This window comes from Trichosurus vulpecula, chromosome 2 (assembly GCF_011100635.1).
Source record: "Trichosurus vulpecula isolate mTriVul1 chromosome 2, mTriVul1.pri, whole genome shotgun sequence".
In the NCBI taxonomy this organism is placed as follows: Eukaryota; Metazoa; Chordata; class Mammalia; order Diprotodontia; family Phalangeridae; genus Trichosurus; species Trichosurus vulpecula.
The window spans coordinates 211,704,121-211,730,491 of record NC_050574.1 but is presented as its reverse complement, the minus strand read 5'-3'; the positions used below and the strand labels follow the sequence as shown (position 1 = coordinate 211,730,491).

The following is a 26,371-nucleotide window of genomic DNA, read 5'->3' as shown; positions in this document are numbered from 1 at the left end:
GTTCTCACAAGTCAGTTACAATTTCTCTGGGGTTCAAGGATCTTAAGAAATGTAGGTAGTTGTTCCCCTTAGAATTAAGTTTTTAAAAAAAGACACATGATATTATTCAGTAAACCTGCATTTCAAAATAAAATAATACTTGATGCAGACCTGTTGCTAGGTACACCATATTTCAAAACCTCAAAAGATCTATGATTTCATCCATTTAGGGTCTCATAGAGGTCTTCAGACCTCTACTACAACTCTATACAGTTTGGTGGGAGTTGAAGAAGGTTATATTCTGCTTTTTTTTGCACCATGATAGGACATTATTGTAAGCCTTTAGAAGAAAGAAGGAAACAAGCATTTGTTAAGTGCTTAATCTGTGCCAAGCACTTGACAAAAATCTTATTTGATCCTCACAGCAACCCTGGGAAGTAGGTGCTCTTATCAGACATATTTTACACCTGGACAAAGGGAAAAAGGTAAAGTGACTTGCCTGGAGTCATAGAGCTAGTGAGGATCTGAAGCTGGATTTGAACTTGGATCTTCCTAACTCCAAACCCAGAGCTTTCTATCCACTCTGCCACCTAGCTGCCAGAAGAGGAATACCCTAATTCCACAGATAATATGCAGATCTCAACCATGTTATGTTTTTATCACAGGTTATACACTACAAACCATCAACACTTTCTTGTGTGAGTCTTTTCCTTATCTTTCAATGAGTCTTCCATTGTCAGTTTTCCTGTTGCATGGGAAGCTTTCCTCTGGGCCTTTTAAAATTTGGTGGACAGCAGTATGGTATTCAGGATATCTATATGTTATCTCTCACTGACAAGACATGACCACCTCACTTCTTTGCCAATCCTGTATTTTCTGAATATCATTTGTATGCCAATTTTTGCATGTAAATCATTATTGGTCGTGTTCCACACCTGCCTTATATTCTCCACGTGTCTCTTCCGTTGCCCTCTTAGGCCGTTTTGATTCTTCTGAGGTTATGGTGTTCCATAACATTGTATGAGGGAGAAGCTTAGAACTGCAATGAAAAATTCTCCACCATTTTCCAAATGCAATCCAGACTGTTATCTTCATCTTGTTCTATCAGACGTATAAGATTGACCCTCTGTACTACTTACTTGTCCAAGATAAAAGGTCACAGATTTAGAGCTAGAAGGAACCTAACAGGTCAACTCTCTCATTTTGCAGATGAGGAAACTGAGATCTAAGAGATTAAGTGATTTTCCCAAGGTCACACCGGTTAATAAATGACCCTCCCACATCAGATACATTCTGTCATTGGACCTACCGATAATGCCTTCTTAGCTTTATGGAACCCATTAGAACGTATGTTCTACTAACACAGCCCCAGAATCTGGGGTTGTCTTCACTCTATAGTGAAGCATCAGGAAAAGAATTTTGTGAAAAAAACTCAAAAAATAGCAAAAAACAATTTGGTGGCTTATTTAGTAATGTAAATTTGCCTCATTGGCATAAACCAAATACTGTTTGTGTCCATTTCTGTGGTATCTGTATTGTTGCTAAACTACCAGAGATGTAGTTGAATGAAGGGAAGAAAAATACCTGAATTTAGTGGTATTCTCAGTCCCCAAAAGACCATTGCAAATAAATAAGTTTAAAACTATATCTATCTTAAATCTCATACTCTTAAACTATATTGCAAATATCTCAGATTATTGTGAGCCCAGTTGTTTAGGTCCTTGAATTTTCTATTTTTCTTCATAGGCCAACCCCTCTTCAGACAATCAACAATGTTTGTTAAAGCGTTTAATTTAATATATGTGCTAACTGCTAGGAATACAAAAACAAGAGTAAAACAAAATGAAAGCTTATTGAGGGTAGAAACCTGTGGGGGAGACATATACGTATATAGATATATACATGTAGAATGAGGACAAGGTAACCATGAATGAGAAGGCACCAGAAGCTGGAGGTTGAGAATGAGACAAGGCAGAAGGAACTGCACTGCTGGAGGTTGGTGCTTGAGCTGAGTCTTGAAGGAAACCAGAGATTCCAAGAGGTGGAGTTGAGGAGGGAGAATATTCCAATCATGGGAGCCAGACAGTGTGCAAAGGCAAACAGATGGGCAGTGAAGGTTAGTACAAGAACAGCAAATCGGTAAATATGACTGGACCATATAGAGTGCATGAAGGGGAGTAGTACATGAGAAGAATGAATAAGATTCAGATAGTAAAGAGCTTTAAATGGCAAATAGAGGAGTTTCTATTTCAACCTAGAGGGATTCAGAGCCATTGGCATTCTTGAGTATGATGGTGGCAATGGCAGACCTGCCCTCCAAGGAAACCTTCTCCCTACTCTAGTCAAACTTCCTTGCCAAACTAGAGCAGGAAGCTGCTAGTGAAAGTATGTTGCTCACATACCTTTATTGGCCTAAGACTGTGTGGATGCTATTAGTGAATTGCTTTCTAATGTAAACTTAATATTCTATATGTACATATGTGGGTGTGTGTATATTTTTTTTTATTTTTAGAAATCTCAAGAAGTTTGTAAGTGACTTACAGTCCAATGTAAGCTTTTTCTAAAGTAGGTTTAACCATACCCTGTAGTAAGTTTTTCTTTGAAGTCACATTCATGTTGCTTGTTGATAAAGTGGATCGTATAGTAGGATCCTTATTCTTCCCATCCTCCACTCCTCCAAAATAAAGTCCACATTTTCTATTGAAACATTTTTCTCTACCAAAGATCTGCTGCAGTTTAACTGCTGGCTAGTTTGCAGTAAAAGTTGGACTTACTTTGAAATCCTTAAACAGAATACAAAAAAGCTAAAAGCTTTAAACAAGTTGACAATTTGTGTCATGCATTTTGAGGCAATTCAGATTAATCCTACAGAAAGATTTTCATTGTCAACTTAATTACTTGAAGGTTAAAAATATTGTTAGAAAGAAACAGTATGGTTATGATTTCTTTTACGCAAAATGAATTTAGAAGCTAGGGCTGAGCAGTTTTAGTTATGTAGAGTAGTAGTCCAAATTAGGAGTCCCAGGCAAAATAAGCCAATGTAGGGCTAAGATTCAGAGATTTGTCTAAAAATGATCTTACAGTGCCTATCTAGAAAAGAATGCAGTCTTTGAAAAGTATAACAAAAATAAAACATGCTTTCTGGTGCCTCACTACTGCATAAAACAGTGCTATTCTAACATTTCCTTTATGCCCATCTGTTCATGGCTCTAATAATAATTTTTTAAAACTTTACATTTAAATAGTGTTTTGCAGTTTACAAAGCACTCTCACATACATTTTGGTATTTGAGACAGTTTATCATGACTTTTGGTCAAGTCCATCTAAAGTTATCTTTGTGTTCCTAGTGAAGTTTGTAGAGAACCATAAAAGGAAAAAGAAGAAAATAAGCCTTTGCGGGGGAATAAGGAGACTTTTCATGGGAGGGAAGGACATGACATGAGGTAGGAAAAGAACACATAAAGATGGGGCCAAAATTTAAGTCAAATATTCACCAAGATTCTTTTTGCCCAGCATGGTACTGATTCTCTTTATGTATCCCCTGCTACTCTGTGCCAGCAATTGAGGAGATCATAGTGGGATTCTAATGTCATACTGCACATGTGACCACTGACAGACTGAACCTAAAAATTTAACTTGTTTAAGGTATGCCTCCTATGGTAATTCTGTAGTTGCCTTTGACTTTTCTAACTAGGGCTTGGGCTCAAATGGCACACAGCAGACCAGGTCTCAGAATACCATTCCTGTTACCTCCATCTGACCTGTCTTCACACGCAGGCTGAATTGGGGCATTGTCTTTGCCAAAAACCAGAAAAATAGCTCTTTGGAAAAGAAAAATAATTGTTGTGCTTAGAGTGAGTGTTTTTTGGTTTTTAACATTTTCATACAGTCTGGAAAGTTTTTCAAGAATTTTTATTATCCATTTGGCTCCCTTAATGCCTCAGTCTTCATTGTTATTACTTTTTTTTTTTATAAAATGGAATTGCTTGGAAGCTATAAAGGAAAATTTATGCTTAAAGGCTTTTAAGACATTTTCAGAATATTTAGGACAATGGTGTTATATCTTGAGGTTAATAGCACTCTTCTCTGATCTTCCTTAATATATTTTGAATTTGTTTAAAGTTACTTGGATGCATTCAATAGTATGTCCTTGAGGTGAAGCATTCCTTTACTCTTAAATTGGTTTTATGTGTAGTGTTCTTTACCTAGGGTCCATAGATAACTCTTGAGGGGGGGGAGAGAGGATCCATGGGTAGATTTCAGGAAGTCTGTGAACTTGGGTAGGGAAAAAACATGTCTTGCTTTTCACTAACCTCTAATTGAAATTTAGCATTTCCTTCAATTACAAATGTAAGCAAGAAGCATTATCCTGAGGAGTCTATAACCTTCACTATAGCTTTCACAAAACAAGGAAAAAACAACACAATAATAGACATGACAATTGACAGGACACAAATATTAATAATGTATGTTATTAAAATTTTATTAATATTATTACTAAAATAATGATATATACATTTGTATATTCAGGCTAGTACTTCATAATTAAGATTTCCTTATATGTATTATTTCATTTGATCCTTACAATGTGCCCTTAGTAGTAGGCAACACAAGTATTATCTCTCATTTTAGTGATGAAGAAAATGAAACTCACAGAAGTTAATGTAAGGTTTCCACAGTCACACAGCTTATAACTAGTATAGACAGGATCTGAATCCTGGTCTTTTGAGTACAAACGCTTCTTCCTATATACCCTGCTGCCTACCTCATAAGTGAAATGTATGCTAAAAAAAAAAAACCAAGGTTTTCCAAAAGAGGGTACTGTTGGGTGTTTTCCCCTATATACCTGCATGTTCTTCATGTCCTGCTCTGCCTGTGATAGGGCAGCTGCAAGCAATTGTTATAATCAAAAACACCCACCTATAGTCAGGCTTTTTAGAAACCTAAGTTACACCCTTTTACTATCAGGTTCTGCCACATAGAAGCAATAAGTTGCTGAGCAGGGTTTTATTAAAAGCATAAAAATCTTGGATTGCAAGATGCAGGTGTTACTATAAAACTGGAGAGATTTTTTTTCTCTCCTCCTCTCCTTTTTTTGAAAGAGGATCCTAGGCAATAACTTTAAAACAAAACTAGCATTTGAACTTTCATTATTCCTTAAGTGGCTATGTTAAGGTACATTGCTACTAAGTTTATTAAATCAGTGAAGAACACTAGAGAGAAAAGTCCTGTAAATCAAACAAACAAAAAGACTCTCTTGATAAAGATAACTTCTGATAAAGAAACTTCTGCACAATCCAGAAAACTATAGAAATGAAACTCTCTTATAAATGATACATGAGATATTGGAGACTAGCCAATTTTACAGGCTGAATGGGGGTTGAAAACATTGTATGAGGGCAAAGAAGACAGAGTAGGATAAATTGTAACAAAATAGGTGTGGGAGGAAGAACATCTGTCTAGAGAAAACACAACTTGTCATGCTGTTTAGTTACAATAACATAGTTTTCACTGAAACAAAGAAGGGGTTAAACACAGTTATCGGAAATAGAACGGGACCTCCCTGGCAGTGTGAAAAGGGATCAGGAAATGATGTTATACAAGTAGAAGAGGGGATGTATTTCATGGATCCTAGGACAGGAATTTCTAAAAGCAAATTCCTTATTGTCACATAATGGTCAGCAGAATGAAAAAACATAGAGCAAACTAATTATGTAGTAAACATCCTCAGAATGTAGTAATTGAAGCACTTTGAGAATAGCAAACATTGTCAGAACGAAAGTGTTAATTATGGTTGCTTTGCAGAGCACTATTTTTGAAATGAAGGGAGTCTAAAACAGCTTTTTATCAAAGGCAGTTTCAGTTTTACAAATGCTGATTGGGATCAAACACCGCACAGCTGGAAAATGGAAGTTTCTAAGTAATAATCTTCAACTATAATATGTGCCAGTGGCTAACAACTGGTAAAAAAAAGCATTGAGAATCACTGATTTAGGACACAACCACAATGTGAATATCAGTCCCTTACACTAAAGAAGAACTCAGAAGTCCTTGTAACAATTGATTTAGATAAGCAAATAGAATTTCCAGGAGAACGTATCATGAGGCTTCAGTAGTTAATCAAAGCCGGTATTTTTGTAGTGTTCATTTTTAGCCTGCCTATTAAAAGAGGAGATTTAAGTCAGATTTGCTGTAGCATTTCAGCTAACAACATGGGTAAAGAAAAGGCTTACTGGAAATGTGCAGTATGTCACCATGTGGCATCACCCATTATAACTGAATCACTTTGGATGGAATTTTTAGTGCCAAAGAAGTCAAAAAAGTTTTAAAAACTATATCACCATCAAAACTGTATTCAGAACATACTAAAGAATGGACCAATTTGATCGTCACAGCTTACTCTCAAGAGATGCCAGCAGCATGTATAATCAGTATCTTGTTTTTGTGGTATACAACCTGAGACATCTAACAAACATCCAAGGTTATACTACATTATTCTGTGTTTAGGAGGGACATTATCCTTTATTTCTGATCTTAAATAGATAACGATAACTTTTTATTCCAAATTGAAAAGAAAAGCCTTTTAATCTGAACCATGACTTAAGATGCAGCCTTTGCTTTTTAAAGTACTCTTCTGCTTTCAAGTTTTGCAAAACCTTGAAACAGGAAAGAGAAAAGGAAATTACTAAACAATGAAATATAAGTCCTCTATATTAGCAAGGTGGTCAACTGTTGTAGTTGCTATGCATCACTTCTTTTTAAGAGGTTTTTATTCCATTCCTTCCTGTTCTCTAGCTCTGAGTTCGTGGAGATTTTCTCTACATCAGAGATTTATTCTGTTCTTTTTAGGCCAAGTTAAGGATTTTATCTGTATTATTTCAGTGTGATCTCCTTTTCCATGTCTGTAGAGGATAACTATCAGTTAAGGTCACTTAGTTAGCCCACAAAAGTCTCATTTGCAAAAGTCAGTCTTCCTGTTTATTTTCTGGGTTAAGACCCTTCAAAACAATTTTGAATGGAGAGAGGAGGGAGCTAGGAGGCCTTGAATCACACATACTTGTTGTTTCTTTGTGTAAAATTTTATAGCCTAGGTGTATTCTGTATAATTTGCATAGGTACTTGGTTGTATACTAAGGCAGGCCTGCACAACCTGTGTTCTCTACATCACTTACGGCCCAAGAAAAATGTACAGGATGTTTTGCTATACGTTTTTCATGGGCCACCCAAAATCTTTGGCAGGCCACAGGTTGTGCAGGCCTGTGCCAAGAAAACCAAGAATTACCTATCATCTCCATAAACTTTTTGCTAACATTATTTTGTAAACTCTGTACAATAAGGTATAGAGTTGATAAGCCAAAGTATTTTTTAAATTTAATTCCATACAACAGATAATTATTAATTGCCTACTGTATGCAGAACACTCTACTCCAGTCCTGCATCATCATCTTATTCTTACATGATTTTCCAGTAGATGTCCTATAAACATCTCAAATTCAATGTGCTTCAAAGAAAATTTGTTAGCTATCTACCCAAGCCTGCTGGACTGAAGGGAAAAGGAATAAGCATTTATATAGCACCTACTATGTGCCAGGCACTGTGCTAAGTGCTTTAAAAAATATCTCAATTATCTGCCTATTTCTTTAAAGGTAACACCATATTTCTAGTCATCCAGGTATGAAACTCCAGAGTCGTCTTTACCTCTTCTTCTTCATACACTGTCTAGTCAGTTGTCTGTCATACTGCCATAATTTCTCTCTTATGTGCCTCCTTTTCTCTATGCGAATGACCATTCCCTTAGTCCAGACCCTCATCACCTCTCCCCTAGAGTAATGTAATGGTCTCTTAAATTTTTTTCTCAACTCTCTCTTTTCTATGCTATCCTCTGTATATCTGCCACAGCAATGTAACTAAACTACAGATTAGCGATTTCATTCTTTACTCAGAGCTCCCATGACATCCCCACCCCATTGCCTAAGGTAAAAATATAAATTCTTCTGCTTAACTTTTAAAGCTTTTCACAGTGGTGCTCTGGCCTGCCTTTTAAGACTATTTTCATATTATTCTCCCTTCTGCTCCTTTGCATAGAATGCCACTCCCCTCATCTTTGTCTGTTAGAATTCCTAGTTTCCTTGAAAACTCAGGTCAAGTGCCTCTTCCTGTATAAGTTCTTTCTTTATGCCCCAGATGCTAGTGGCCCCCTCTGCCCAAATTTATTCTGTATGTATTCTGTACTATATGCATATAGTTTGTTTGTCCCCAACAGAAGGTAAGCTCTATGAGGGCAACAACTTTTTTATTTTTGTCATTGTATCCTCATTGCCTAGCCCAACCCCAGGCATATAATATGTGCTTATGAATACTTAATGATTTATTGATTGCTAGATGCTTAAAAAAAGGAGGAATGACAAAGTAACCATAGTAGTAATAATGAAGATGACGATTCCATACTTAGCAGATCCATGAATTAATTAGTGTGTATTATCTCCATTGAGACCAGTCACTATTCTCCTACATTTTAGACAGTTTGTGTGATTTGCTTTGTCCCCAACCTTAACTGATGGCTTATTGCCCAACCTTCTGCTAGTGACCGTCACCAAACTTAGCTAAGTTGGTTTTCGGCCCACAGATTGCCAATCTTTACTCCTAATCTTCCCAGCTTGGTAGGACTTCTCAAAATTTGTACTCCGCTGACCATACCTAAGGTTATCTCCACACCATATTAAGTATAAGAATAGGACTATCATTAGATAACAGCAATAATGATGCCTGACATTTATATGGCATTTTATAATACACAGAGCGGTTTACTTACACGCATAAAACGATAAGTAGAATGGATCATAGAAATCATCTCATCTAATACCTTGATTTTCCATGGTGGAAAAGTATATATGTGCTTGTACTCTGGGGCTACAAAGCAACTTGACTGATTTGTACCAAACACAACAGAAATTTCTACATCCAGAGGAAGAGTTTTCTTCTTCAGGGTAGTCACCTTGGGAGACTATATTTATTGCAACAATGATGCCATTGCTCACAACATTTTGAGACTATTCCTTTAATTTCCCAAAGAAACTGCAGGATTATTCTTATGACTATCCTCATGACAAATTTTGTGCCTTAAGGATTCATTTGATTTTTGCAGAGACAAAAGTCATTCAGAGCCAAGCCTAATGAGTAAAGTAGATGAACAAACTGTGATGTCATCACAGTGTGAGGGTGACAGCACAGCATAGTCAGGAAACAGCTGGGTTTGTAGTTGGATCACAGCCCTGCCACTTATTACTTGTGTGACCTTGGTTGGAGGAGGAGGGGGCTCAGTTTCCTCATCTATAAGATGAGATGATGGTTAATTTAGGTGATCCCTAAGGTTTAGCTAGAAATCTAGGATCCTATGATCTTGGGGCAAAAATAATATGCAACTATAAAGCAATGTGACTGATTTCTTCTGCAGCTCTGAAGTCTGTTCCAAAAGAGTTGTTCCAAAATTGTTTTGAACAATGGAGAGTATTATTGGAATAAGCCTTTTTACCTCCCAAAGTGACCACTTTGAAGGATGACTTTCATTTGGGAACATAAACTCTGGTGTGTTTGTTTCCAACAAATAAATATCTCATTACTTTAAAGTCAGATGACATACATTATACATTCAGTTTGTTTACTTGCAATCTGTCTTACCCTTTATTTTCTGACACCATTCTCCCTGCTTTCATGTTAGTGAAAATGGAAACAAAGTAATAAAGTGGCATTCATCATCAGAAGGATTTGGATTTCCTTTTATATACTAAATTTCGTTAAAACCATTTTTGAATATTTTGAGGTAGTGGGCAGACTTAATTTCTTTGAACTTTATTTCTAGAGTAGTATAGGACATAACTTGAATAATTTTTATTTAGATTTTAGAGGGGGACGAATCTCTGCATAACTGTTCATTTGTTTATGTGAGTACATGTAAGTAAATGAAAAATGTCTGATTTCCTTAATATTAAATAAATGCTCTTTGTAGAGCTGTGGAATACTGACAATGAGAAAAGCCCATTTCGAGCTAATTTTCTACTTGTTCCAGTGTATGACTTCAATCTAATTCTCTCAGATTCTTTGGTCCAGGGCTTCTGCAACTTATAGAGAAAAATGAGGTTAGGAAACTTCCCGTCCTACTTGGTAAGGGATAAGGTATGATGTTTAGAATGTCCTTACTGGTAGTAAGCATGCTTATTTTAAAAAGTAAACATCTTTGCAAAGCTTTTTTTTCCCTCTCCATAAAACTAAATCAGATCATTCAAGCTAAACTCTTTGTCACTCTAGAAATAAAACTCATATAAATTATGTCCATCTGCTACCTAAAAATGTCCAGAAGTGCTACAAGAGGAATCCTTCATATTATTTATGTTCCTAGAATGCATGATACAAGTTTAAATAAATGAGACTTCAACAACCTTTAGGCAAATGCAGTTTCTCATCCCTAACAGCTTCCCAAGAAGGTAGAGCAGCAGTGCATGAAAACAGCAGCTGTAGTCATTCGTTCCTGGATTGTATTTTTTCAATGACCAAAAGCTCCTCTCCCTTACATCACACTAAACTGTTGATTACTAGGCATCAGGCAGGCCAAAGCATAATTTTTTCTGGAAATATCAAAGAAAGAGGAAAAGGTCTTATATGCCCCAGAATATTAATAGCAGCTCTTTTCATGGTGGCACAAAACCAGAAACTTAAGGGTGTATACATCAGTTGAGGAAGAATTGAACAAATTGTGGTATGAATGTAATGGCATCCTATTGTGCTATAAGAAATGAGGGAAAAGATGGTTGACAGAGCCATGGAAAGACATATATGAACTGAGGCAGAGTGAAGTGAGCAGAACCAGCAGAACCAGAAAAAAAATTTTTAATGAAAAATTTGAAAGACTTAAGAACTCTAATCAACTAAATGATAAAACATGACTTCCAAGGAGAAATGAACAAAAACACTGCCTACCTCATGAGAAAAAGCCGATGAACTGCTATGTAGAAAAAGAAATACATTTTTAGTGGGATTTTAGTTTACTTGATTATGTGATATAAGGATTCTATATTTTTTTCCTTTTTTCACTGAAGTGGGAGAGATGAGAATAAAAGGATGGATGCTTAATAATTGGGAAAAAACTCAATATAAAATTAATTTTTTTTTAAAAAAGGAAATCATTGTTGGAGTGCTTTATATGGAATACTGAGGGACAGTTATTTTCTTGAAGCAAATAGCTTTACCATCTTAAATTTATTTTTAGTATTTAATGATAATTTTTATTAGTTATGGCATTTCAAAATAAGGCAGATTTTTTTCCAAGATATAAGATACCTGCCAGTGTGCAATGTGTTTAACTCATCTGTGGAATAGAGGGAAAATATTTTAGAGACAGCTTTGAGCCAAAGGTAAATGAGGTTAATTTTAAGAATATTAAAATATATCTTGTGCCATCTACTTCCATTAAAAAAGTATCTATTTGCAAACATCATTTATCAGAACTCAGTCATTTTAACTTTTTTTTTGGTTGGACTTTATTGGTTCTTGACTCTTGTTCCATGATTATATACAATCTAAGTGAATGAAAACTATTAAATATTTTATTCACAAAAGTGCATACGCAAATATATGCATAGCAAATCACTTCAAGATGATCTCATCACATCATGAATTTATTTAGTGAGCTTTTAAAAAAAGAGGTTCTTTTGCAAATAAAGAAATAAAATTTGGTGACTTCTGGTGGTGGAGCCAAGATGGCAGCTGGAAAGCAGGGACTTGCGTGAGCTCCCCACCACCTCCTGCCAAAAACCTATAAAAAATGGCTCTGAACAAACTCTAGAACTGCAGAACCCACAAAATAGCAGAGAGAAGCAGGGATCCAGCCCAGGATAGCCTGGATGGTCGCTGGATGAGGTCTATCGTGCACAGAGTGGAGGGGAGCAGAGCTCAGCGTGGGAGGCAACAGGACCAACCAGACCAGGAGTTGGGCAGAACAGGCCCTAGCACCCTGAATCAGTGAGCTGTGGCAGTTACCAGACTTCTCAACCCACAAACACCAAAGACAACAGAGAAGGTTAGTGGGAAAAGCTGCAGGGGACAGAGTTCACGGTTGAGCCACTGCCCCAGGGGCAATGGGAGACGTGGGGCTACAGAACTACAGCTGCAGTTACTTCCGGCCCCAGGGCCACATGGTGGGAGGAATTAAGTGGTGGATCAGAGCAGGAGTGCAGAGCCTGCTGAAGATTTGTGTCAGGTCCAGGTTGGTGGTTCTTGAGGAAGGAGGAGTGCTGGAGTGGCAGAGCTTGCTGTGTAGAAATAGCTCTGAGATCAATGGCGCATCCCCTCAAGCTTGGAACAAAGTACTCTTTGCTCTACAAGCAGTCATACCCCGACAAAAAACTCAAGGGTCAAGTAAGTTGGCTGGGAACATGGCCAGGCAGTGAAAACACACCCAGATTCAGTCTCAGACTTTGGAATCCTTCTTTGGTGACAAAGAAGACCAAAACATATGGCCTGAAGAAGTCAACAAAGTGCAAGAGCCTACACCAAAAGCCTCCAAGAAAAATATGAACTGGTCTCAGGCCATGGAAGAGCTCAAAAAGGAGTTGGAAAAGCAAGTTAGAGAAGTTAGAGGAAAAATTGGGACGAGAAGTGAGAATGATGCAAGAAAACCATGAAAAACAAGTCAGTGACTTGCTAAAGGAGACCCAAAGAAATACTGAAAAAAATATTGAAGAAAACAACACTTAAAAAAATAGACTTACTCAAATGGCAAAAGAGCTCCAAAAAGCCAATGAGGAGAAGAATGCCTTGAAAGGCAGAATTAGCCAAATGGAAAAGGAGGTCCAAAAAACCACCGAAGAAAATACTACCTTAAAAATGAGATGGGAGCAAGTGGAAGCTAGTGACTTTATGAGAAATCAAGATATCATAAAACAGAACCAACGGAATGAAAAAATGGAAGACAATGTCAAATATCTCATTTGAAAAACCACTGACCTAGAAAATAGATCCAGGAGAGATAATTTTAAAATTATTGGACTACCTGAAAGCCATGATCAAAAAAAGAGCCTCAATATCATCTTTCAAGAAATTATCAAGGAGAATTGCCCTGATATTCTAGAGCCCGAGGGTAAAATAGAAATTGAAAGAATCCACACATCACCTCCTCAAATAGATCCCAAAAAGAAAACTCCTAGGAACATTGTCACCAAATTCCAGAGCTCGCAGGTCAAGGAGAAAATACTGCAAGCAGCCGGAAAGAAACAATTTGAATATTGTGGAAAAACAATCAGGATAACACAGGATCTGTCAGCTTCCACATTAAGGGACCGGAGGGCTTGGAATATGATATTCCAGAGGTCAATGGAGCTAGGATTAAAACCAAGAATCACCTACCCAGCAAAACTGAGTATCATGCTCCAAGGCAAAATATGGACTTTCAATAAAATAGAGGACTTTCAAGCTTTCTCAGTGAAAAGACCAGAGCTGAATAGAAAATTTGACTTTCAAACACAAGAATCAAGAGAAGCATGAAAAGGTAGACAAGAAAGAGAAATCATAAGGAACTTACTAAAGTTGAACTGTTTTGTTTACATTCCTACATAGAAAGATGATGTGTATGATTCATGAGACCTCAATATCATAGTAGCTGAAAAGAATATGCATATATATATATGTGTGTGTGTGTGTGTGTGTGTGTGTATACATATATATATATGTGTGTGTGTGTGTGTGTGTGTATACATATATATATGTGTGTGTGTGTGTGTGTGTGTGTATACATATATACATATGTGTGTGTCTGTGTGTATATGTGTATGTATATATACACACACACACACACACACAGGGCACAGGGGTGAGTTGAATATGAAGGGATGATATCTAAAAAAATAAAATCAATTTAAGGGATAAGAGAGGAATATATTGAGAAAGGGAGAGATAGAATGGGGCAAATTGTCTCACATAAAAGTGGCAAGAAAAAGTGGTTCTGTAGGAAGGGAAGAGGGGGCAGGTGAGGGGGAATGAGTTAATCTTGCTCTCATCGGATTTGACCTGAGGAGGGAATACCATACACACTCAGTTGGGTGTCTTACCCCACAGGAAAGAAGGAGGAAGAAGATAATAAAGGGGGGATGATAGAAGGGAGGGCAGACAGGGGGAGGAGGTAATGAAAAACAAACATTTTCGAAAAAGGACAGGGTCAAGGGAGAAAATTCAATAAAGGGGGATAGGTTAGGAAGGAGCAAAATATAGTTAGTCTTTCACAACATGAGTATTGTGGAAGGGTTTTACATAATGATACGCATGTGGCCTATGTTGAATTGATTGCCTTCTTAGGGAGGGTGGGTGGGGAGGGAAGGGGGGAGAGAATTTGGAACTCAAAGTTTTAAAAACAGATGTTCAAAAACAACAACAACAATAAAATACTTTGCAAACTTTAAAAAAAAAGGAAATAAAATTTGGTAAAGTTATACTTTTTGATGGAAAGCCTTAAAAACTAATTAGTGGTGACTTGTAAAAAGAGGAAAAAAAAAGAACAAGGCACGTATTAAAGTTCTGGAAGGCAGCACCTAAAATTTATGACAGCCGTATGCATCTAAGATTATCAAATCCTGATATGATCAAATTACAGTTTGTAGTTCCATTTTTTATGTCTGAATTTAGCATCTCATTTCAATTAAAAACCCCTATTATAGAAGATAGTGCTAAACGGTCTTTAGCTTATACATGTCTATGTCTATGTATATATATATATAATATATTTACATGTTAAATTGAATCAGTGTAATACATGGTTAAATAGGTTACAACTCCAGCCCAATTTGGCTGACTTGCTTTGAATGTCTTGGAACAGTCAAACAGTGTTTCTTGCTTTTTCCAGATTAAGTCATGTCTGTGAGGAAAAACTAGAAATTTTGCACTACTCACTGGGCCAACTAAACTTCTTAAAATCCTATTTTTTAAAAATCTGATTCAAAAAGAAATATCGCAAAATTGTTTCAAGTCCAAGTGTTAATTCTTTGACATTGTCAAGTATAATTTTTCTAGGTCTCCTACCTACCTGTCATTATGTAGATGACTCCTTTATGTAGTAAATGTGCCTAGTTCCCATTCCTCTCTCCTGAATGCCAGTTAACATATTTCTAATTGCCTTTTGGACATTTTGAACCGGATTGCCATAGGTATCTCAAATTCAGCACATCCAAAACATTTTCTTTCCAACCAAACTCACCATTCTCATGAATTTCCCTAGAAAGTCACCACCATTTTTTCAATTACTCAGGTTTAAAACCATGTAGACATCTTTAATTATTTACTGTTCCTCAGCCCAATCTCTCTCCTGCAAATTCCCGTGCAATAAATTGGCAAATCTTGTTGATTCCACTTCACCTCTCTTATTTGTCTTCTTCTTTCCACTCATAACAACCATCTCTCTAGATCATGTTTTCATCACTTCCCACCTGGACTATGACAATAACCTCTTAATTAACCGCTATGTAAGGATGGATTGGGATGGAGAGAAATTGGATACAAGGAGACCACAGTGATTTCCCTCAAGTAGAGGTCTATGCATGTTAGCTTCTTTCTCATTAAATTCCATTGGCTCCCTATTACCTCTTAGAGTAAATATAAAATCCTTTGTTTGGCATTTAAAGCTCTTCACAATCTAGTCGCTTCCTTTATTTTCAGCCTTCTCACATTTTACTCCCCTTCACACAGCCTATGGTCCAGGTTCTTCATTTATTTCAATCATGTCTGACTCTTCATGACCCCATTTGGGGTTTTCTTGGCAAAGATACTGGTATAGTTTACCAGTTCCTTCTCCAGCTCATTTCACAGATGAGGAAACTGAGGCAAACAGGGTTAAGTGATTTGCCCAAGATCACACAACTAGTGTCTGAGACCAGATTTGAACTCAGGGAGATGAGTCTTCCTCATGCCCAGCCTCAGTGATCTACCCACTGTACCATCTAGCTTCCCATGATCCAACTATACTGCCCTGTTTCCTTTTCTTCACATAAAATGCTCCATCTCCTATCTGAATCTTAGCACCAGCTATCATCCATCCCTAAAATGTCCTACCTCTTTACCTCTACATTTTAGAATCCTTGGTTTCCTTCAAGACTCAGGTCAAACACCATCTTCCTAGTCTCCTCCTCTCTCTCCCAGATGCTAGTGCCTTCCCTGTCATGGTTAACATATTTCTTATTTGTGTACACATACGCAGACACACACACACACACACACACACACACACACACACACTCACACACTTGTCTTACCCATTAAAATGTAAGCTCCTTGATTTCATAAACAATTTTTGCTTTTCTTTTACGTAGCCAGTGCACAGCACCATGCCTGAGAAAGATTGTGTACTTATAAATACTTTTTGATTTGGATACATGAGAAGTACTAACAGTCATTAAAGTTTCTCATCATCCTCCTCCAAAAGGTGACATCAGCTAGATCCTAAGTTGGACAAATTTAACATCAAATTTCATACCAGATCATTTTTTTAAGTGTGGACGCCCTTTGATGAGAGCATCAAATGAGATTTTACTTCTTTCAGTCCCCGGGACATTGATTTGTGTCCCCGTAGTCATCTCTCTCAAACCCTCCCAAACATTGTTGATATGTGAATGCATACATATATACATAGACTGCCTGGGAGACAAGAAAGACAAGTGGCGAGGAAGAGCAGCATGTAACAATTTGGAACTGGAAAAGCTTAAGACACATACGGTGTGTCAAGCAACATGGAGAGTATAAAGACTCTATGACATATCTTTATTGGATAGTGTTCTATGGTGTTTCATCTCATTTGAAGTGAGCCAATGACAATATTAAAGGAATATAGATGAACAATTCAAGTCACATCAACAAGCATTTATAGGCGTTCATGCCTACAATATTCCAGGCACAGTCCTAAATGCTGAACAGAGAGAAAATCAAAGGACTCTCCCTGCTGTCAAGGAGATCTCATTTTAATGGGGGAGACAAAATGCAAATAACTATGTATATGCAAGATATATACAGGGCAAGTTGGAGATCATATGAGAGGAAAGACTGGGAGGAGGAGACTGGGAAAGATTTCTTGTAAGAAGGATATTCATTTAGCTGTAAGTTAAATTAAGTAAAGGAAATCAGGAGGCAGAGATGAGAAAGGAGAACATTCCAGACATGGAGGACATTGAATAAAAATTCATGGAATCAGGAGATGGGGTGACTTGTTTGAGGAACAGCAAGGAGACCAGTTATCGGGGACTTTAATACGGCTTCCCTTTCTTTTCCTCCATTGTGTCCATTTGCTGTAGCTTTAATCATTGTTATAGAATGTGATGACTTCTGAAAATCCAAACTTCTATTGAAAAAACAAAGAGGGTACTTCATTCACCTTCTGAGATTTGGCCCAATTCTCATCTTCCACCACACCCAGGTTGCCTTAAATGGGAATTCCTTAGGCAGGAAAGCTTGGGAGAGTGGAGACAGGAGATAAACAAAGGGCCCTTTTGTCAAAAGGAGGGTGAAGGCTTATACTGATATTCTTGCCAGACATCTAATGTTATGATTTATGCTCTTGCCTCCCCATGCTATGAGTCCAGTTCTCATTCAGAAACTACCTCCATTCACATCCGAACATGCCCCACAAGGGTGTTGCCGACTGATTAAAAGAGAAAGGAGTGTCACCAACAGCCCAGACAGCTCATAGGGAAGGAATTACAGGTTCTTTGAGGTTGGGTGTTTTTTTTGGTTGTTTTTTGGTTTGGGGTGTGTGTGTGTGTGTGTGTGTGTGTGTGTGTGTGTGTTTTGGCAGGGTAATATTCTAAGGCAGGTCATACCACAGCTTCTACCCTATGATTAGTGGGTGGGTAGGGGCTGAGCACCAGCAATGATACAAAATAGGAAATAAATTAGGATAATAAGAGACAAAGGGGAAAGGAGTAAATTTTCCGCAAGTAATATTTTTCTCTTTATGGTTATTTGACTTTGAAACAGCACATGAAAGTAGTAATCATGTTACTCTAGGAGACAAAGCACAGAATGTGGGAACCAGACAGAAGAAGCATGTGATTCCCCTCAATGTACTAATTAGAAATACACAGAAAGAGACAGAGCTTTCAGGAATCAACTACTATCTTCATGGCTATGGAAAAGCAGAGCAAAACATAAAAGAAGTAGCACAGGAAGAGAAGGGAACAAGCATTTATTAAGTGCCTACTATGTGTCAGGTACTTTATAGATATTATGTCATTTGATCCTCACAACAGCCCTGGGAGGTAGGTGCTATTATCCCCAGTTTACAGATGAGGAAACTGAGGCAGCCATAGTGACTTGGCCAGAGTCACTTAGCTAGAAAATGTCTGAGGTTGAATTTGAACTTAGGCCTTCCTGACTCCAGACCCAGCATTCTCTCTGCTACAATGGATACAGGCAGGGAAAATACCAGTTAGTCCTATTCATCTGTCTCAAAGTAGTACAATAGTATATTTTCTCCTTCGGACTAATTTGTAATCTGGGGACAGTGTTATATGGTGGACTGTTTATGGGGTCATTGGGCTTGGGTTCTAGTCCTGTCTCTTAAGCTTGCTATTTGTTTTGACCTTGGGGAAATTTCTTGTAACTTCCTCAAACCTCAGTTTCCTCACCTGTAGAATGAAGGGGCTATGCTAGATGGCTTCTTTGATCCCTCATACTCTGAATTTATGACATTTTTGAGCCTTTGAATTGTTATCTCATGGTCCAGGAATATTGTTTTATTCTGTATTGTACGTTTCACTGGTAGATGATTTCAAAGTTGTTACAACCTCTTGGCTCCACTACAGCATTTGCAGTGTTCTTCCCCCCCCAAAAAAAAACCTCTTAATTTTTCATTTTCTGTCCACACACTGGTATAGCATTTTGGTTTCAGAGTATTCTTCCCCCTTTTCCTTAGCTCCTGCAGAACCCCTGTTGTGTAAGTTTGCAGATGGTGGACAGAAGAAGCGACAGAATCAGAACAAGTACATACAGAATGGGAGAGCCTGGCACAGAGAAGGCGAGGTGAGCCTTGTGAGTCTTCCCCGAAACCGGAGGTTGGATGTATAGCAATGACTGCTTCAGGAAACAGTCATAGAAAAAGCTTTTTCAGCTGGCCAAGCATTGCTTTTGAATGACTGCCATTGGCGCACATATGGTTTGTATGTTAGACAATGTCTTATCTTAAAACTGTCCAAATATATACTTTGTTACCGTGTGATGATGACAGGAGTCCACAAATCAGGTAAAATGAGAAGAATTGAGCACTGGTTAGCATCTTTGGGTTCCATGGAGCACATGGTTACATCCAGTGCTTGGATACTTGAGGTCAATAACATTTTTTTTAGAAGTAACAACATTTAACGCTGCTCAGAAATTGGGCTGGACAATCCAACAATGCATTTATGGTTGAATGGTGTTTCCTTTCCCCCTTGCAAATTATTTTGGAAAATTGTTTTCCTATGTGATAAAATCTTTAATAGATCTTTAAGATTACCAACTGCCAAGATCCAGCAGATTGGACACTGAACTAGGAAAACTTGCATTCAAATCCTTTCTCAGATCCTTCCTAGCTTATGAAATCCCAAGCAACTAATTTAATCCTTCTGTGTCTCAGTTTCTTTGTCTACAAAATGAGGAAAATTAATTGGATAGCCTCTAAGAAATTGCAAAGGGAGGACTCAAAAGTGATAACATCATAGATTTGGATATGGAAGGGATCTTAAAGAAGACTGAAGGGGAAATGGTTATTCAGAAACTCTCTGGCTTAATTCTGTTATAATTATTTTTTTCTCAGTATTTATTTGTTCTGAGAGGCAGCATGACATCCTGCGTACAGAGCTGGACTCATAGTGAAAAAGACTTAGATCATAGAATCACAGATTTAGAAATCGAAGAATTAAAGTCCCACCTCTGACTTGTAATATTTGGCTGACCCTTGGCAAGTCAGGGAGTTTCATGGGGGCATCAACACTTAAAGCGCATGTGTAGATCTACACAGATAGAGGATATTTCCTCATCAGGAATTCTCTGTGCCAATTAAATCACAAGTCCAGTTCAAAAATTTTTTTATAAAAAGGATCTCTTTTTGGCTAGCCACTGTGCTGGCAAAGATATAAAGACAAAACCAAAAATTGGCCCTGTCCTCAAAGAGCTTACATTCTAGTGGAAGAAAATGTTAATGTTCATTCATCTTAAACATAAATAGCAGTTTATTACGCTCTAATCATATTGAACAAAACATGTTTTGCATTTCGAGATTGTAAGAAATAGCATATGGTACGTTATTCCATTCTCAATTACATGTTTATTCTCACTATAGGCTGGAATGACACTTACCTATGATCCAACTACAGCTGCTTTACAGAATGGGTATGTATTTAAGATTACACACATGATATTTTAAGACAGAAGTTCTTAATGTTTTTTGGTTAACGGATCCCTTTAGTAGTCTGGTAAAGCCTATGAATACCTTCTTTTAATAATGTTTTTAAATGTACGTGTATGTCTGTGTGTGTGCGTGCGTGTGTACGTATTTGTATTGAAATGCAGCTGTCAATTTTTTAAGAACAAATTAAAGACTTCAGTCTTAGAACTCCTGCTTTAACAGGAAATATGAGGGGTGAAGGACTCTACAGAGTTTTGCCTAGCAAATGATAAAAACATAGAGCTTTTTTTTAACAAGGGCTTTTCCATTTGTTCCAGATTTTATCCTTCACCTTACAGTATTGCTACAAATCGAATGATTACTCAAACGTCTATTACACCTTATATCGCTTCTCCTGTTTCTACATACCAGGTTTGTGCTTTCTGGCTTCATAAGCATCATCCCATTGACTTATGGGATAAAATTCATTGCTACATTAGTTTTTATATGTCTTTAAAACTGTGGTCAGCTATAATGTAAATTATCTTTACATAGCACAAATATCTCTTGAAATGCATGTATGTCATAGTGGATAAAAGGATGTGACCTTGGAGTCAGGAATATCTGGCCTCTGACACATCCTGGCTCTGTGATCATGTATATTTTAACTTCTCAGTACCTCCAGGAAACTCTTTAAGACTATCATCTAGTCGAGAGTTGCTGCTCTTCATTGGTGTACAGAGATTTCCCTCAACCAGGGAGTTCCCTACACTGATGAAATCACAATTCTAGACCAGAAAGAAGGTATTTAGTTCAGAATGAATCACCACTATTTTGTAGCAGAAATGATTACCTATGCATGAGTTGTCATTAGGAGACATAGGGAATGTGTGCTAGATGTCCTTTGAATGATAGAAGTTTCAAGTCTAGTAGGGACTTTAACTATCTGCTGTACTGGACAGCCCTTACTTTCACAAATATGCCATATTCTTCTTAAAGTGAATCAGTTCAAGAAAAACTTTTCTTACTTGCCGTAAGTACTGTTGCTTTCTCCCCTTGTTTAATGAGCTAATGAAAGGGATGAGGTCTTTGTTAATGTTAAATGAAGAGAGTTGTGAAATGTAGAAGTGACCCAAAAAAGCCTGTGCCTTCAAAATACAATTTAGAAATTGACTAAAATATCAAAATATGCCTATTTATTTATACTAAAGGTCAAAGAACACCCACCATGGACAGTGATATTTAATGAATTTCTCCCACTTTTATACTGAGCATCTGTCTTTGTTTTGTTCTAATGGGGTTTCTACTGTTAAGTATCTTGGAAGTACAACATGTGATTGACATCCATTTATCCTATGTGGTTAAACTGAAGGGTAGCTTATTCAGAATGGAATATCCTAGTAGTGGGTTTGAGGAGTGTTTTTGAATAGGCTGATGGGCCATTGGGAAAGTGTAGCAGCAGACCAGTTGCTATCAGGAAGGTTTAAATAATAAAAATTGTCCTGGAAAGCAGGTGGTCAACATCTGGACAACAACATGGAGTAGGACATCTGGTACTCTGCCTGTGGGGCTCCTCCCTCCCTCTTTTGGAGAGTTCCTCCCAGATCCTCCATTTAAGGAGGGAGGCCCAGGCAACCCTTGGACTTCATCATTGTCTTCTCTAGAAATTCATCTTCCAGCAAGATCACATCAGCTTTGAAAGTCATACTTCTTCAGCATCCCTGCCCTTAGGGCCCCACCTTCCCACTGATCAAAGAAGATAAAGGCAGAACATCAGAGAGCCCCTCCCAAATCCTTTTGTGAAGGGGGCCCAGGGCAGTTAACTCGTCATTTCCCATCCTACTATAGGACTTCATTATGCCCTGTGTGGGGAACCCTTCCCCCCAACCTCTATGAGCTTCTTTTACTGTGTTATCTTCTCCCATTAGAGTGTGAACTCCTCAAAGGAAGGGACTGCCTTTTGTTTTTCTTCATATTTCTAGTGCTTATCACAGTGCCTGGCACATAACAGGTGCTTAGTAAATATTTATTCACTACCTATAGCAAGGATCTACTCCCCAGAGAGTTGGCTTGTTGGGATAGGACACTGTGCCTTGAGGTGACTGGTGACTGAAAGGTAGGGCTCTTGTCCCAGGTTTATGGGGTAGAATACTAAGATAGGTACAGTATGTCAGGTATAAGACAGAAACATGACATAAGGCCAAAAGAGGCTAGTTTGGTTCCACATTAGAGATCATATTAAGTCTCCATATATAGATCAGATAATGCCAGCTGAAAGAATATAGGGGAAAAGATGCCAGACCAGTCATTGTATTCCCCAATATCTTCCTGTTGTGCTCTATGGAACTCCTTTCCTATTATAAATAAATTTTCATACAGCCTCAGTCCTTTCTTCAAGTACTCTTTATGTCTCTAAGAAGTTTTTGTGGTTTTTTTTTTAAGAGACAGCACATTGCTGGCAAGCCTCTCAAGTGTCAGCCTTTATCTACTCTCCCTATCAGGATATGGGAATAGGCTTATTCCTAGCTCCCTATATTCTCATTGCCACTGCCTGACACCATTCAGTTTCTCTTTTGAAACTCTTGCCATCACATTCTGTCCTCTCTTCAGCATAGTCATCTCCTAAGAAATGCTCCAAATTTACTTAGTTTTAGTACTTTTAGTGCTTGAATAATATTCTTTCTTCCTCTCTACCCCAAGTTCCACCATCATCCTTGGTGATTTTAATAGAAGTGCTAAGGACCCCTCCAATGTCCTAATCTCACAATTCTTTGATATCTTCAATTCCAATTACTTTCTTTACTCAGTTTTAACCATCCACCAGTATGGGCACACCTTAGACCACATCTCTCAATTCCGCTCCATCCCCAGAATCTTAAACTGTGAAATTCCCTTCTCTGACTACAATCACTTTTCCTTCTGCTTTTTACATCTTTTCACTGAACCTGCTCTTTATCCCCACTGTGACCTTAAATCCCTCTACCCCTTCATTTACTTCTAGTCTGCCATTCTCTTGTGGCTTCTCTTACCTCTCTATTCAGGCTAGAGCTTTATTAAAGTCACAGTCATGTGATTTCATCTATTATAAATGTATGCTGCTTAACCCCTCCTGGGTTTCACTGAACTCAGTAATCCTTTCATTCATGTCCCATCACATCTCTTTTGCCCACAATGACTTTTTCAAAGCTCTCCTTTCTCTTTAAGGCCCTGACCCTAATTCCCATATAGACATGCTTAAAAGATCACCTATTTTACTAAAAAGTTCAAAGCTATCTAACTTGAGATATCCCTCAAATCCCCCTTTCCTGACTTCAAAAGTTCTGCCTCTTGGCAAAGAATTAGAAACTGGAGGGATTCCCATCATTTAGGAAATAGCTAAACAAGTTATGGTATATGAATGGAATGGCATACTATATATACCCTGTAAGAAATGATGATGGAAACAGTTTTAGAGAAGCCTGGGAAGACTTGTATGAACCAATGCAAAGGGAAGTGAGAGGAACCAGGTGAGCAGTTTATACATTAACAATATTGTAAAGACAAACAAGTTTGAAAGGCTAAGAATCTCTAATCAACAACATAAGCAACCACAATTCCAGAGGACTCATGATGAAATATGCTACCCACTTGCAGATAGACTGAAGCATATATATACATGTGTAATGTATATATGCTGGAATTATTTTGCATTCTATGCACATTTGTGATGGGTTTTGTTTTTCTTGCTTTCTCAGTGGATGGGGGAGGTGAAAATGAGAGAATTTGGAACTGAACATAAAATCAAATTGAATTTTTTTAAAAATTATACATTTTTATTCTTTTTACCTCCTGGCTGAGAGAAAGACATGATCTTTGCCAAAATTAACCCCTTTGCCTGAATTATTTTTAAAAATTTATTCCATCACTTCCCACCTTATTAAAGACCTTATTAAAATAATCATCCTATTTCTTTCTTTAATCTTTAGTCTCTTTCTCCCTACTGTATCCTTCTCCACTGCCTACAGATATGCCAAGTTTCCCCATACTGAAAACAAAAACCCCCCACAATCACCCATTGACATTTTTATCCACCTCTCTCTACTAACCACCATCCTCTTTCTCCTCTTTCACTGACAAACATCCTGGATGAGAAGTCTGTAGTCTGTGTCTTCATTTTCTCACCACCCAGCTACTCCCCAACCCTTTGCAATCTGGTTTGTGTCCACCACTGTCCTGGAACTGATTTCTTTCAGTCACCAATGACTGTAGTTTCACAGTCCACTGCTCTTTTCTTAGACTTTATCTTCCTTAATTTCTCTGCAGCATTTCACATTATCAAATAACCCAGGTAATTAGTTGGCATAGTCATTATAGTGCTAGACTTGGAGTCAGAACAGAATTTGAAGGCACAGAGACTAATTGTGTGACCCTGGACAATTTCAGTTCCTTAACAATTTCATCTATTATCTTTAATTTTAAACTTCCATGTAGGTGACTTGCAAATCCAATCTCCTGTCTCTGTCTCTGTCTGTCTCTCTGTCTCTCTCTCTCCCTCTCTTCCTTCCCTCCCCTTCTCCCCCTCCACCCCTTAGGAACTTTGCCTTGTATTTCCAGTGACCTATTACATATCATAATTTTGATGTCTGGCTAGTACCTGAAATTAAACATGTCTAAAACCAAACTCATCTTTCCTTCAAAATTTTCTTTTATTCCTGATTTCCTTAGTTATATTTAATAGTACTGTTATTCTTTCAGTTTCCATGATCTTAACCTCTGAGTTAACTTTGCCTTCTCCATAACTCTTAGTTCCATGTCTAGTCACTTGTAAGTCCCATCCATTTATGTGTAATAATTCTCAGACATGTCCCTACCTCATTTCCATTACCACCCTTGTTCAATCCATCTTATAACTGATGTCAGAGTAATCTTTTCAATATACAGATCTGCTCACGTCATTTCTCATCTAAAAAATCTTCAATGGTCCCCCAGTACCAAGTAAGTAAAGTCCAGGCTCCTTAGTTTTGTATTCAAGTCATGTTGTTTCCAATCTAGCTTTGGAGCTTTATCACACACTACTTCCCTTCATGTACTGTGTACACTTAGGCAACCTGGAATACTCACCATACTCAAAACATGCCCCATGCTTTCTCACATCTATGTTTTTGCTTATATAGTTCCCTATACCTGGAATGTTCTCCTTTTCTCCTGTTAGGCTTCCTTTAACACTTAGCTCAAATATTGCCCCTTCCAGGAAGCCATTCTTGATCCCTCTAGCAATCTCATTATTCTTCTGGACTTCTCATAGCACTCTTGTTTGTCCTCAAGGAGCCTATGGTCTAACAATAGAAATAAAACAATTATGCAAAAATCATAATACAAAACAGGATATGATGAATGCATAAGAAAAAGAGATTGGGTCTTATTATTTATCTCCCCCATGCCTAGCACATGGCTTTGTATGTAACAGTTTAATCATTTTTTGTTATAGAATGATGGGAGGAAGAAAGTAATTAATCCAAATACTTATAGTAATATTTCAGTTTCCTTCACACATAGAAGGCATTCAATGAATGGTTATTGAATTGGATTCAACTATGAAGTCTATATTAACTACTCTTGACCTTGTTTATAAGACTTAATGAGAATTATACAGAAGCACTGAAATGAGGTGTTTTTCTCATAATTATTTACCCAATTTAATCTCTAAAAGGGTTTCCCCCCTTTATCTCTACTAAGAAGGTCTATCATTTTAAAGTATATCACTGCAAATAGATAAGAAAACTTTCATGTATGTTTATTGCATTTTTATAGACCTAATTCTCAAATAAATGAAGGAATATACAGGAGTACAAGTGATTCTTGTTGACAGCATTTAGAACCATTAGAGTATCTCTCCACCACTTTGTTGTAAAAGTGCATTTTAGCTGCCAGATAATTCAGTAAAACAAAAGAATTAATAAAATGGTATCAGTGATAGAACTGACTTATTAGAAACAAAATAATTGCCTCTGACTGTTGCCCTAT

The 26,371-nt window shown here is 37.5% G+C and overlaps 1 protein-coding gene across 2 annotated transcripts in view; it reads left to right on the top strand.

Moving 5' to 3' along the window:
• RBMS1 (RNA binding motif single stranded interacting protein 1) overlaps positions 1 to 26,371 on the top strand; it is a 259,213-nt gene that overhangs the window by 220,017 nt on the left and 12,825 nt on the right. For both annotated transcript variants that reach the window (XM_036745567.1, XM_036745568.1), the window contains exons 7-9: positions 18,920 to 19,026; positions 20,324 to 20,373; positions 20,707 to 20,800. In XM_036745567.1, coding sequence (XP_036601462.1) covers positions 18,920 to 19,026; positions 20,324 to 20,373; positions 20,707 to 20,800 — 251 coding nt within the window. The remainder of the gene's footprint in view (positions 1 to 18,919; positions 19,027 to 20,323; positions 20,374 to 20,706; positions 20,801 to 26,371) is intronic.